General features: G+C 29.5%; 1 protein-coding gene across 1 annotated transcript; it reads left to right on the plus strand.

Moving 5' to 3' along the window:
• Nucleotides 1-10,386: 10,386 nt before the first annotated feature.
• LOC100305806 (uncharacterized) lies at nucleotides 10,387-11,221 on the plus strand. The gene has a single exon (NM_001250018.2). It carries the CDS (start codon nucleotides 10,491-10,493, stop codon nucleotides 11,031-11,033), a length of 543 nt encoding a protein of 180 aa, NP_001236947.1. The 5' UTR covers nucleotides 10,387-10,490; the 3' UTR covers nucleotides 11,034-11,221.
• The last annotated feature ends 3,838 nt before the right edge of the window (nucleotides 11,222-15,059 follow it).

Consider the following 15,059-nt stretch of genomic DNA (forward strand, 5'->3'; position numbering starts at 1 on the left):
ATGAAATGAAACTTATTTTAACACAACTCATGTCATTCCACCACTTATCACGTAACATCACATCTCAACACTACATGTCTCACACATTTTCACATCATTCATGTACTCAAGGATCAAAACACAATATCACTCAATCAATCAATATCGATCAATACAAAGTGTTATGCAACAAATATACTAAAACTCAATCAAATATGTAATATGATATCATGTCACTGAAAAAACCACGTCGAGTGCCTAGGAATACATGACAAGACAAACCACATACTGGTAAGTCAAGTTACTCTCACTAGGTAAAATCATAGGGATACCAATCATGGTCACTCTGTTTCGTGAGAACGCTCAAACCATATGAGATCAGCATAAACTTCAAGGAACATTCAAACCAAGTATATTTACCCCCAAGGCCTACACTCCAAAGAGTCCGTCAGGGCTTCTCCCTCCTGATTCAAGTCCAACTCAGAAAACATTTTAGTGTGCAGACTCTATCTATGAACTGTATAAAACACAACTCCTCATTTGTTCTCAAAATAATTTTAACTCGTCGCCTTTAAAGGGTCTTACAGTTGTGTAATTGTACGATTCATAGTTCACAATTTAATGCACACAATATTTCAATGCACATGTGTGATCTCACAATTTAACACATACTCAACTTGTCACTTACACATAATTCGTCACACTTAAGACAACACGTTATCATGCCTTATGCATTATATACATGTCACACAATAATAATATTAATATGTTATATTCATATAATTAAACCCCTTAAATAATTTAACATAATCATATCAAAATCAAAGAAATTAAAATCATACGTCAAAAACATGAAAACACCAAGAGCACCAAATTTTATTTAACCAATTCGCATAAGGGCATCAATTGTCCCGTTAAACACAACAATCTCATAACTATAATTATAAAGAAAGAATCACAATACAATAAACATTCCAAAATAAATCTCAATTTGATCTTCTAAGGAACTCTACACATGTTCATTTTAACCTTAATTGTGATAAACTCACCTCTTACTTCTAAGTGGACTCACATGTATAGTCCGATAGTGATAGCGGCTTATTAAGATTCCTTGAGCTTTTTCTTTGATTGCTCTACTAGGATTTTCAAGCATTTCAGAGAAGGAGAAGAAATTAGAACCTCCATTTCACTATCTTCATGCAAGGGATATTTCTCTCACCATAGACATTATTTATCAAATCCCAATGGTGTGGATGTGAAAACATGAGTTTCAAACCTGGTTTTCAATTTTCACAACATTTCAATGGTTAACGAGTTTGATATCATAGTTTTACTAAGATAGGTTTGAGTATATGCGGGAAAAAGAGAGCTACGTGCGAGAGACATTTCTCTTACCAAAGACATTATTACGCATATATGAATGGTGGGGATGTGAAAAAAATGAGTTCCAAACCTTTTTCTCAAATTTTACAACAATCCAATGATTAACGAGTCTGAAATTATAGTTTTACTAAGATAGGTTTAGGTGTATGCGAGAAAAGAGAGAGCTACATGTGAGAGATATTTCTCTCACCATAAACATTATTTCGTAAATCCCGAAGGTGGAGATGTGCAAAAATGGGTTCCAAACATGTTTTTTAGATTTGATGTTGACCCAACTATTAATGAATCCAAAATTATAATTTTACTAAGATAGGTTTGAGTGTATAGTGAAAAAGAGAGAATTTTGGGAGAGGTAAACGAGAAACAATGAATATGAGAGAGGAAGAAAAAGCATTAAGACATACCACCATCTATCTGTGTAGATCTTATCACAATTTAATTTCATTGATATCATATAGTGTTTGATTCGTAATGATAAAAAAAACAATCCTAATTAATAATGCAATCTATTTTTAAAATGTAATGATTAATCAATTGTGTTTTTAGATATTAATTTATTGTGTCAAACTTCATTGAAATGTGAATGGGATGCAAATTTCTATATTGAGTGTGTGTAGATCTTAACACAACTCAATTACATTTTAGTGGCGTTTGGGGTGATGGCATAATGGAAAAAAATTCTAATCAATAATTTTATTTTATTTATATGAGTGAGAATAATCTATTATTTAGTAAGAAAATTCATATTCAATTTTTATTATGTGTAAAATTTCTTTAATTAAAAAATCATAAATGAGATTATAGTTCGTGATTTAATATATTGGAAGATATTCTTTGAGAAAAAAGACACACCTACTCTACACTGTTTTTTTAATCATGTTTCAAACTACTTTATGTTTGTTATTATCAAGTCTGCAATCCTTATCCATCCCATTAATTAAAATTGATTCTGTATACATGAGAAAAATGACTACATAGGGTGAGAGACAGAGGGAGTGCATTTTACAACCTTTTCTTTTTTAAAAAATATCCGTTAGTTATCTATCCCGTGGACGTATAACTTTTATTGACCTTAATAGGGGTGAGCCTACGTGTCATCCATCAAACTTTTGAGGTGAAAAAGCGACGGTTAACGAATTATGATAATTAATAAAATAACCATTGCTCTTGTCATTGGCCATGCTTAGATGACAATTTATTAAAGTTTGCTAGTTTAGACAGAAGATCCTTTCTTTTTCTGCTAACCTGGAAATCCTTTTGTAGATATTCTTTTATTGTTTTCCTTTTTGGAATGAAGATAAAGAGGAAGGAACCAGATAACAATATATGTTTAGGTTGATATTTATTTTTGAAGCTTTACAAAGAAATTCCATCAGATCCTTGTTGAATGATTTTTTTCTTTTAAATGTAGCTATTAACTAACATCTTGTATATTATATTAGTTAATGCAAATTAGTAGTTAGTTCGGCCTCAAATTATTATTATTTATTTAAGATTGGTATAAATACTTAATTATGATTTTTGTATTGAGTTAAATCAAATTAATGTTTGATTAAGTCCTTTTTCAATTTTATTAACATGTTTAAATATTATATTTCTTTTTTAAATAAAAAATAGACTATTCTAGTTAGGATAATCCCAACTAAGTTGACATCACCTGAACCAATAAATCTAAACACCAAAGCCTATATTCATTAAAATAGTTAAAAGGAAAATCAGATAACAAAACAGCATGGGGCATGAACCAAACCCATGGCAAAAGCAGAACAAAACTCTAGGTTAAATATTATGTAGCTAATATAATTTTTCACCAAAATGTAAATGCCTTAACCCAGTTTACTTTGGGTGGGTAAACTTGTTAATAAGTCAATTTTTTCCTACGATGAGACATCTTTGCAAGCATAACCATGAGACTAGTTTTGAGGTCAAAGATGATTTCACAAATTTGAATTTCTAATGTTATATACTTGGGTTTCTTCCATGATGTAAACCAATTATTTGAGTTTTAGATTCAATTAAATACAAAAATTATTCTTTGAAACCTCCAAAACAAAGAAAACTTGTCTCTTACGGTGATTAGATTTATATACTCCCAATTTGACCCCGTCACTCCTATTCTATTTTTTATCTTGTTATTTTAATCTCTTAGTCCCCCACTTATTATTGATAAAGTGGCTAAAATTACTGTTTATTTTTACTACTACTAACCACGGTTGAGTGACATATATGTTGAGTTTCAAGTTAAAAGATAAGGTACATGTATAGTGAAAATGGAAATTTTATCACTAAGATTTAGGTGGTTTAAATGTAAAGTACAATATTACATTTTATTAGATAAAGTTTATTTGAATGGATGCATTGGAAATTGTTTCTATTTCAACTTCCAAAAGAACTTATTTATTATAGTTGGTGGTAATCTTCACTATAAATAGAGAAGAAAATTAATGAAGAAACAACACATGAAAAGAGAGTGTGAAAAGAGAGATTGTGAAACAAAGTCACTTTGTTGAGATAAAAGTATCTTAGTGTGAGAGTGTTATCATTTCTTGTAACCATTAAGTAAGGTATTCATGTTTGTAGAGTGATACACTATTTAGGGTGAGTTATAACCTTGTAATCATTTTTGAGATAGGGAAATACTTTTGAGACGGTTCCGTGGACATAGGTAATAGGTGTCAAACCACGTTAAATTCTTGTGTTTGTTATTATTTTTCTTATGATGTAATCTTTGGTGTGTTCTCACGATCCTTTGTGGGTGTAGGTAATTTTATTTGTGAGAGCATTGATTACTCAATAGTGGTATCAGAGCTATGACCGAGAGCACACAAAAGTGCGAGATACTGTTGTTTAATGGAAAAAAAATTTATGATTTGGCTAAGTTATATTCAAGACCTTTTGGTGCAACAAGGTCTTGATTAGACATTATAAGATAAAAGGACAACTTCTGTAAATGAAATCGAGTGGACTAAGATCCAAAGGAGGGTTGTGAGCACGATTCGGTTAGCCCTTACTCCTGAGATAAAACACAATGTGTTGAAGGAGACAATATCGAAGGCCTTGTGGAAGAAGCTTGAGAATACCTATGCGTCAAAGTTGCTAACCAATCTTTGTTTTAAGATGAAGTTGTATCAACTCAAAATGGCGATGAGGGGAGATTTTCATGACCAAATCAACAAGTTTAGTCAATTGGTAAGTCAATTGTTGAATGCAAATGATAAACTCTCTGATGAGGAGCAGGTGTTGTTGTTGTTGGCCTCACTACCAAGGTCCTTCAAAAATTTGGTTCAAACATTGCTTATGGGAAGATCAACTTCGAATTTGGATGAGGTGATCGTCACTTTTAGAGAAACATACAATGTTACTATTGCAGTGAGAATGATCATGTGCAAGTGAGGTACAAACAAATGAAGGAAGATTTGAAGAAATTAAGAGATATGAACAAAGATAGTGCCAACTCCCAAGCTAATGTAGTGAAAAGTGTTGGAGATGAAGATGATGTGTTTTTGGCAATAAATGATGACGTTGCTAAAACAAAATGGGTGATGAATTCTGTTGTCTCAAAGCACATTTGCAAAGATTGAGAGATGTTTGATACTTTGAAAACTGATGGAGAATTCAGTCATTTCAAGTTAGTTTATGGTGGAAAAATGAAGGTTGAAGGCATATGGAACGTGAATATGAAGTTCCATGATGGTGCTATTCGAACTTTCTCAAATGCGAGGTTTGTACCTTCTGTTGTTGTTAATATGATTTCTATGGGGAAGATAACGTCACAAGGATACAAGTATGTTGGTTAAAAGTGGGGATGCAAGGTGTACAAGGGGAGACACTTGGTGTTGTGAGGATAGAAAAATAAAAGTAACCTTTGATATTTAGATAGACAAGCCTTAAAGAGGAACCATGATAGTAAAGTGAAGAAGAAATTAAAGTTTTCTAATGTTGTAGAAGTGTTAGGAGATACTTCCATTGGAGCGGGAGTTTGTTCACTTTCAAATTGATCGAATGATATTTCTCTTTTAGCTTGAGGGGGAGAATTGTAGAGTTCCAAGCCAAAAGATAAGGTGCATGCATAATGAGAATTAAAATTTTATCACTAAAGTTTAGGTGGTTAAATGCAAAGTGGAAGATTGCATTTTACTAGATTAAGTTTATTTGAATGAATGCATTGGAAGTTGTTTTTGTTTCAACTTTCAAGAGAACTTATTTATTATAGTTGGTGACAATCTTCACTATAAATAGAGAAGAGAATTAGTGGAGAAACAACATATGAAGAGAGAATGTGTGAGAAGAGAGATTGTGAAACAAAGTCACTTTGTTGAGAGAAAAGTGTTTTTGTGTGAAAGTGTTATCATTTCTTATAATCATTGAGTAAAATACTTTTGAGATAGTTTCATGAGCGTAGACTAGAGGTATCAAATCACCTTAAATTCTCGTGGTTGTTAGTAATTTTCTTACGGCGTAATTTTTATTGCGTTCTCACAATCCTTTGTGAGTATGAGTAATTTTGTTTGTGGGAACATTAATTACCCAACAATATAAATGAATATTTTGAAACTATAATTAACTTTTTCATAAGAAATATCTTCACTTCCCTCTTATGATGAAAATATGTAAGAATTTGATGTGGATTGTAAGTAACATCATGTTGGTTCCCACTTAAATAGGGCTCTTGTGGTATATCGTGTTTCATACTCCTCTAGACCATGAACAGAGACCCCAACCTCTGAGTCTCGGGGGACCACCACTCCACTAATTCAAGTGGGGCTTTGATATGCTGCTTAGAGAGATTCTCACCAGGTCCAAAATAAAGAACATCCTAATCTAAAAAGGTTTTCTAGAAAGTTTTGCTAGTTGGATTAACTAGTGTAAATTCATGAGTTAACTTAGTAATTAAAATAGATGTTTACTTTACTTTTAATCATTCAAGTTTAAACCTTGAACTCGGCACTAGAAAATTACTTCTTCTAGTAAGATCACTATCAGTAATAAACAACATGTATCTTTTATAGAAAATAATCCTAACTGAATCAAGTAATATCACTATGACGACCTTTTAATTATAAGAAATGCTTTTGGAGCATTTTTTTCTAACGCTTCCAAATCATTTTTCTAACCCACGTTATAGTAAAATAAAGGTAGACATATTAAAATATAACAAAGTATAATAAATTAGTTTTATTTTATGTTTATTTTATCGAAATGAAGTGAAAACTGAACCAATTTTCTTTGATAATCTTTTCTTGATCATTCTTATAATGTGTGTTTACCCTTTCTAAATTTAAATATGTGTATTACTGTATATACTAATATTATTATAAAGAAGTATAATTATTTATATACACCATTAAAAGATCTTGTAGGATTCTTTTATTTGTTACTTGTGAGATTTATTTCTTATACCATAATTCATTAAATTATAAAATGGAACAGTCCTTTCGGGAAACCAACCCCACATCCAATTTAGTATTTTTATTGCCCTAAATATGATATATAATCACAATTTTATTGTGCTAAAATTAGTATATCATGAATTCTAATTTACATATTCATTTTAGTTTAGTATTTTATTTTTAAATACACGTTAATGTATACTTTTTTTTTTACTTCTTGTACTTTATGATAATTGTATCCTATTATGTATTAATATATACACATGTATTATTTTTCATTTAATAATTTAATTTTAGTGTGACTACTTTTCTTTTTTCTTTCATTTAGGCCTGACAATTAAAAATAAGATGGATTCATTCATGGATTATACATCTGAATGCGCTTGTTTTAAAAAGAAAATCATATACATATATAAAATGGATACCTGAAAATAAAAAAATATAAAATTTATATTTTAAAGATCAAGATATCGTATTATTTATTAAGTTAATTATGTTGTTTCTGTTTTCTTTATATCTTGTTTGTCTTCTAAATAGTTTATTTTATCTTTATCTCATGGTTATTCTTTGTTTTTAATTTCTTATATTTTGTCTCTATGTTTTTCTTTGGTGTTATTATCTTGATTATTGTTGAGTATTTAAATATTTCATAGTACTTATATTGCCTACTAAAGAAAGAAAAATTTCGTAAATGATAAATAGAAAAAAGTTGATAATATGTAGTAGGATTTTGTATTGGGGAAAGAATAAGATAAAGAGAGAATAATATAAAAAATAAATAAATTTAATTTCTTTAAAATCAAACTTACCTCAATTTGATAAATTTTTTTGAATTTGATTGTTAATCAATTTCTTAAAAATATTTTTGAATTTATAGAATTTGATAAACCTAAAATACACATAAAATATTAGAAAAAATTAAAACACATACACAAATAATTAAAAGAAAACACATAGACAATGACGAATTGGAAAGATGTGTAATGAAGTAGCTAGAGTCTAAGTTTGAAACATACATGTTAAAAGAGGGTGAGTGTGACACTAATGGGTGGAAGAAGAAAGAAAGAAGATGAGAGTAAAATACATGATTAATTTGGAGAGAGAAAAAAAAGGAATAGAAAAAAATTATAAAGGAACAATGAGTGTAGTTACTACATGATGCAGTTGGATGTGTAGTTCCTTGCGTGAAAATTAGAGAAAAAAAGAAATAGAGAAAAACAATATGTATTCAGAAAAAATAAGGTGTAGTTATTAAATGAAAATCTAGATAAAAACTAAATAATGCAATTACTTTTGGTGTCTTCGTGCAGTTCCTTCCATCATTGAAGGATAAATTTTTAAAATAATAATTACACATAAACATTTGAAGGGAAGAATATTTAGTCAGTATTTTTTTGATTAATTCAAGGATAAAATCGACTAAGTAAAAGTAGAAAAAAAACAGTTGTTAAGATGGGTATTTCTTTTGTTTATCTATTATTGTTATAGATATATTTAAATTTATTTGTCTCTTCCAATCTTGCATTCTCTATTGAGTATTGACCCTACTTACCTCATTTATCAAAGTGGCTCTAACGTCACCTTGTCACACTTTAGAGGCAAAGGCAAATTCTCAATCTAAATAATTTCTTTCTGATGTGGTCATGCACACAAATGACTTAATCACAACCTATGCCATTACAAAGCAAGGGGAAAAAGGTGATTTCGATCTTGGTCATCCTCAAAATGGTTATCTGCCACGCGATTGGTTTTATCTGACATTGCCACTGATAAGATTTAGAGATTCTTCTTGCAATGATTTAAAGATTGGTGTTTAGATTTTAAGGAATTTATTTGAATTTTGAAAATAATTTATGATCATTTATATAAGTTGTTTTTTAGTTTTGTTTTAGTAAAGCTTCGTGTACAAGCTTATAAATATAAACTTTAGATTATTTCAGTGAACTTCAATGTCAAACTTATTATTATTTGGATACACCTTAATTTAAACTGGACTTAAGGTCACCTTAACATAGAAATTGTTTTAACTGACCAAAGTCTCACATTAAGAAATTTTTATCTATTCTAGACTTCTATAAATACAACCCAATATCATTGTATGAGGTATGTATTTATTATCACTTGTTACTTTTTGGGATTATTAACTCAAACATTAGAGTTTTTTTTTTTTTTTTGCGTGTATCTTTCCATTTTTCTTCTTCTTAAAATTAACCTTGTCAGAAATTTCAGTGTTATTAAGAGACCTTGCAATGCTTATTCCAATTCATGAGAAATTATAAGATGATGCAAGAGAGTTAATTATGGAAATGTGCAATTTTTTTAAAAAATTATCATAATGAATATTTTTTTTAAAAAATTATAAAAATAGACAAATCATACTTTGATATACAATTTCACAATAAAGAAAATATATATCAAATCACGATTTTTGTTTAATATATATATATATATATATATATATATATATATATATATATATTTTGTTGAAATATGATTTTATTTTTTTTCCTAATGAAATTGTATGTTAAAATATGATTTCTAAAATATTTAAAAAAAAACATGTTGAGATCATATTTTAACATACAATTTCACCTTTTAATAATAATAAAAAATTAAAAAACTGAAATCATATGTACGTACAATTTCAGTATTACAATCTCCTGTAAAACAAAATCGTATTTTAAAACACGATTTTTTCATACTGAAATAGTACTCCAAAATATGATTTATCTATTTTCGTACTTTTTTGAAATATATCACATGTATCCATTATGGTAATTAAAAAAAATTACACCATTATAGTAAGTCACATCCAATACCATCACCTATCTATGATTTAAACTAATTTCTATATCACATGTATTCAAAATTTTCAATTTAAAAGAGAAAGTAATAATACTCCATTACATATGTCACGTATAAATTAATCTAGATTATATGGTCTAGGACCACATGATAATTTCTCTCATTTGAAGAGAACAAAATCCATGCAGCCTAGAATTACCAGTCACTAAATAACAAGATTTTTCAACCTTTTTTTTTTCTTTCTGGTTGAACAATATAACTATAGCTATGTTTGATTTTTCCATTTAAAACTCGGTTCAATGCCAATCCAACCTTTTTCCCAATTAGTCGCATTGAACTGTATTGAAAAGTGGGTAAACGTTAAAACAAACACACTGTAAGATTAATTTGGTTAACAACGTAGAGCCACTTCTATCTAGATAGTAGCAGTTGTCTCACTACACGTTAATCAAGTTGGAACTTGAAATAAAAAATTGACTTCATTCATGAATATGACTGACGAAGTGCTGCTAATTTGTAACTGTGTTATCCACATAGCACACCTCATGAACAAACACTGCACTCTCAGAAAATGTTAAGATCATTTTGTAATTCACCTTCTTTACATTGCTGTTAACTTTTTTAGTAAAGTGATATTTCCACTATGTGAGAATTTTCTTAGAATTTTCAGCATCCACGATTTTATTAGTACTTTTTTTTGACTTTATAGTATAATCTAATACACAATTTCCATGGGTTTTTCCTTCTCTCTCTTTCCCTCATTTATTTCACTCATCCCACTTTCATGTCCTCTCTATATATGCACATTCGGAACCCCACACTTATTCCTACTACTTCCAATTCCAAATTACCTCTACTTCATCTTGTTCTTTCTCATCACTCTTCTTTGTTCCTTGATTGTTGCTATTTTTTTCTTTCTCATTTGCCAAAGCCATGAACAAGTTTAAGAAATCTCAAGTTCTAGTTCTCTTAGTTCTAGTTCTTCTTCTTCTCATCACACCCTTTTTACCTTCCTCTTTGAGACCAACCTACTTGTATTTCATTATAAACTTCCTCATCATGGCACTTTTTGCTGAAGCTGGCCTCATTTCAGATTTTTCTAGGCCTTTAGAAGATAAAAAGCAATCTACTTCTGTTACCAATTCCACTTCTGAGAAAAGAGAAGTTTCCAATTCCACCCCTACAGTTGTTGGAGATGATGTCTCAGAACATGTTGAAAAGTCTGCATCTGAGAGGGTTGTTTGTGTCACCAAAGTGGACAAGGTGCAAAATTCTCCTTCAATGCCTACCCTTTTATTCATAGGGGGTGGAGAAGCTGATGAACAGGTCATGGATGAAGAGCTTGAAGCAGAAGAGGAGCTTGGAGGAGTAAATGGGCAAGAGCTCTTTACAAAAGCTGAGGCCTTCATTGGGAACTTCTACAAGCAACTGAAGATGCAAAGTGAGGAATCTTGGATTTATCAAAAAGCCCTTTAGGAAGGGTGCATTAGCTTTTACAATAGAATAATGTGATTTCTCTAGTGTTCTAGATTAGAAACTATGGTTCTTATGAGAAACCATAATATTATTCTCTGATGGTTTTTTCCCCTTCCATTGGGTTTGTACATATTTTAACTTCTGAATTCTGAGGTCAAGTATGTTTCCTGATTAGTATCATCATCAGATAAAGTTACAGTTAAGAGGGTTTTAGTGTGGTGATGTTAGATTTCTTCATACAAATAAGAAAAAAGGAGGATGTTCTGAATGATGATATACAAAATCATACATATGTTTGTGTCTGTCTCATCATCTATATTTGAGCCTCTTAGGTTGTTTCATTATTGAAAATATGCAAGAGTAGCATTTTTTTTAAAGACCAATTAAGTTGCTTTGCTATTTGTCTGAAGTCATGTGATGACTGATGAAATGGCCAACTTGAGGAATATCATATTTCAAAAAGGGTATGATGCTATTGGAATAATTTTAAAAATATGCTGAAGAACTCTTAAAAGTGGCATTTCATACCCAAAATAAGGGGCAGGTAAATTATGAATGGTGCAGGCTTCATGGGAAGAAAAGAGGACTTGTATTTACCTTGATAGAGATGACATATTTTTTATTTGACAAATATTAATTTATTAGTTTTATTAGAAATGATAATGAAGATGATTTGAACGTACAATCTTTTTTCCGTTTCTTCTTCTTTTATTATTTTTTAACTACAGCCAATATTATATCTCCATATAGATCACACCTTATTTTGGTTATACAATTTTCAAGAATATGTCACATCCATTTTATTATTAACTGCACAGTAAAATTAGTTGATGATTTAAATATATGGCCTCTCATGTTAAGCAGGGGACAATGTCTTAATGTGAAGGGGGACCATGTATTCTGGTGCCCAAGTGAATTTTACTAAGAAACATTGGCACAAATAAAGAACGACTCTCATTTGCTTATTTTTGCTTCCAAGGTCAATTATGTACACAGCATGCATGCTTGTTGGAACACATGTGGGTCTGAGCTTTAAATTTTCCAAACCATGACTTAATCTTCTTTGAAAAAATAAATATTGAAGTATCCTTTTGTTCATCTTGTCCAAATAAATTATTTTTCTAAGCTGAAAATTGTGGCTTGTTTGATTCTTTTCTCACGTTTTCTTTTATAAACTGTTTTCTTAAACAATTTCAAACCGGTTGGTACTTAATCCAAAATCTAAACCTTAAAAACAAAAATAGAAATAGCTTAGAGATGGTTTCTCATGATATTCCTTTTCTATTCTTTTTAAAGTGCCTTGTTTAAAAATTTAAATATTTAGAAAATAAATTGTTAGGAAACAAAAATATGATCAGAGAACAAATACTTTTAAATGTACTTAGGAAAAAAAAGTTCGGAAAATAGATTTTTTTTTGTAAAGCACACCTTATATTTTTATCACTAAATTAAATTATTGCATAGATACTTTCTGTTCGATAGCCACACAGATTTCTATTGTTTAAGAGTCGAGATTACTAATATAAACACATTTTTTTCTTCTTAATTAAATATTTTTTACAAAAATAAAACTGTGACAATCATTGAATACCTAAGTGGTGCTAGAACAAAACTCATATGTATCAATTAAACAATGAATCCTTGTATGGGTGCCCTTATTTATGTATATAAATTCTTATAGGAATTAAATAGATTTATAATTTTTATTTTTCACAAAGAAAAAAAAAATCTTAATGTGCTTGTTGCCGTCATATTAAAATTGTGGCCTCTTTTTCTGGCATGAGAGAAAAAAAGAAAAGAAAAGAAAAAAGGACAGTGACATATGTCGAATGACAAGCATAGCCTGGCAAGTCATTTATTATATGTATACTAAAATCTATGACCAAATTTACTCCTTTAAAGTTTTACCTATAGTGCAAGTCAGGTACATGCGTGTTGCAGCGACCTATATGGAAGTGATGTACTAGTACGTTACTAAGTTTTTTACCATCATGCCACACAGGCTTGTCCCTAAGTTATGTATCAAAAAGGCCATATTTTAGGTTTGGAAAACATAGATATTTTATCTTTATTTTAAAAAAGTTTTGAAAAATAATCCTTATCGTTTTATTTTTAATTTTAATTATTATTTCTTTAAACCAATTTAAAATCAAACATCTCTGGCCTCTGCTGTGGTTTCTACTATAATTGTCTTTGTGGAAATCGCTCATAAGTTAGCGTTCTTATTAAACATATGGATTAATCAGATAATCAATGTACTCTAAGACTCTAAGTATAAAGAAAAATACCCAGATTAGTCTTGAGTAGCTCTAGACACTTAAAGTAGGGACTTCTTGCCAAATTTATGGATCACATGATTTAGTGCAAAATCAATTCAAAATTATCATTTAGATTAAATCAAATCGTTTAAATAAAAGCCTTTCTAACTTCTTTTTTTATATAAATTATGGTTAACTTAAAAATACGTACGGCATTATTTTTTTTTCTTTTTGAAGATAATAAAGCATTTTTTTTCAAACATATTTATAAGTTGTAAACATAATTTGACGAATCATAAGAATGGACAGTTTTATCTTTATCTCTCCTCCAAATAGGAAAGGTATTAAAAACTTTTGTATTTAATTTGGTGTTTTTGTGGGGTCAGATGCCTGGAATGTTCATTCAGATTTTCGTTTTCAATTGTGCTATATTTTTTTGGATTCCATATGCTATATGTTTCTTATAAGGTTGAATTCCCTTTTGCCTTTCATTTGTGTGCATTAGTGATATGATGTAGTCTTGAGACAAAATGTAAGATATTCTTTATTTGCTTTCACACTATTAATTCCACTCCTTCTTTGATACGTGGCCTATAGAGAGATTGGCAGTGAAGATCCTTATCTGAATTTTTCATGGAATTTTATTCCCACTATTCTTGATCTTGATCTTCCTGTATATGCAAAGAGACCCAAAAATTCCGATTATGGTCCTACCTCAACTTCGACAAATATGACCCACTATATTATTTTATGATAAACCTGATGTCCATGTTGATAAAATATTAACCTTTGTTTGTTTGCAAGAATCTAAACAAGCTGAAAACATGATCTGTTTAAATTTAATTCATTTATTTAAAATTAAGAGCTAATTGAAAACTTAAGCTTAATTTATTTTTAAAAAATAAAACTTGAATTTAGTTTGTTGGGCTCATTTATAACTAAATTATTTTTATTTTGTTAAAAAATTCCCTAAAATATTTTTTAAGTTTATCAATTTAGTATCTAATAAATTTTTTAATGATAGATGATAATCAAGTACATAGAAGTATGTGTTTCACATGCAGTATTTAAAATTCTGTTAATGTTAAGCTTATAAAATTTAGACTCAATTTATTTAATTAATCCAATATAATTAAAGAGTTGAGCTCAGCTCTGCAAATATCTCTGGTCAATATTGTGATTTTGATTTTTACCCTTCTACTAAGAAGGTTCATAGCAATCTGTCAATCTTTTAAGGCATAAGAAATGGACATTTTAAGTGTACACTCAACTCAATTAAGCAACTCATACAAATGTTTTGGAATCAATAAGGTATAAGGTGAGTGTTTCCTTTTAATATGATTTATTACATAATTATTAATTAAGATTTAAATTCTGAATTACTTAATTAAAGAACACAAATGAGTGTCAGTTATGTCAAACCATTGTTCTTGTCAACAAATTCATATATAACTACCTAATGTGACACATCATGCAGCTACCTAATGTGTAAAAATTACATGAATGACGTTCAGAAATACTCCAACTTCTAAAACAAGTAGATTTATAGAAGTGACTATGTAATGCATCTTTGTTGTAGTTATTAGAAATAATTTAAAATAAGCTCAGTTTGAATGAAAGGGAACAAAAATCCACGATGTTTCGTGGTTTGGCTAACATGTCTTATACAATCTACATCGAGGTTTCCTTGTAGCAGCAGTTCTTTTACATATGATGATTTGTCCTTTTTGAATACTGTTACTCACGAATGATAAATACAAGATATCAC

Source organism: Glycine max, chromosome 8 (assembly GCF_000004515.6).
Source record: "Glycine max cultivar Williams 82 chromosome 8, Glycine_max_v4.0, whole genome shotgun sequence".
Lineage (NCBI taxonomy): Eukaryota > Viridiplantae > Streptophyta > Magnoliopsida > Fabales > Fabaceae > Glycine > Glycine max.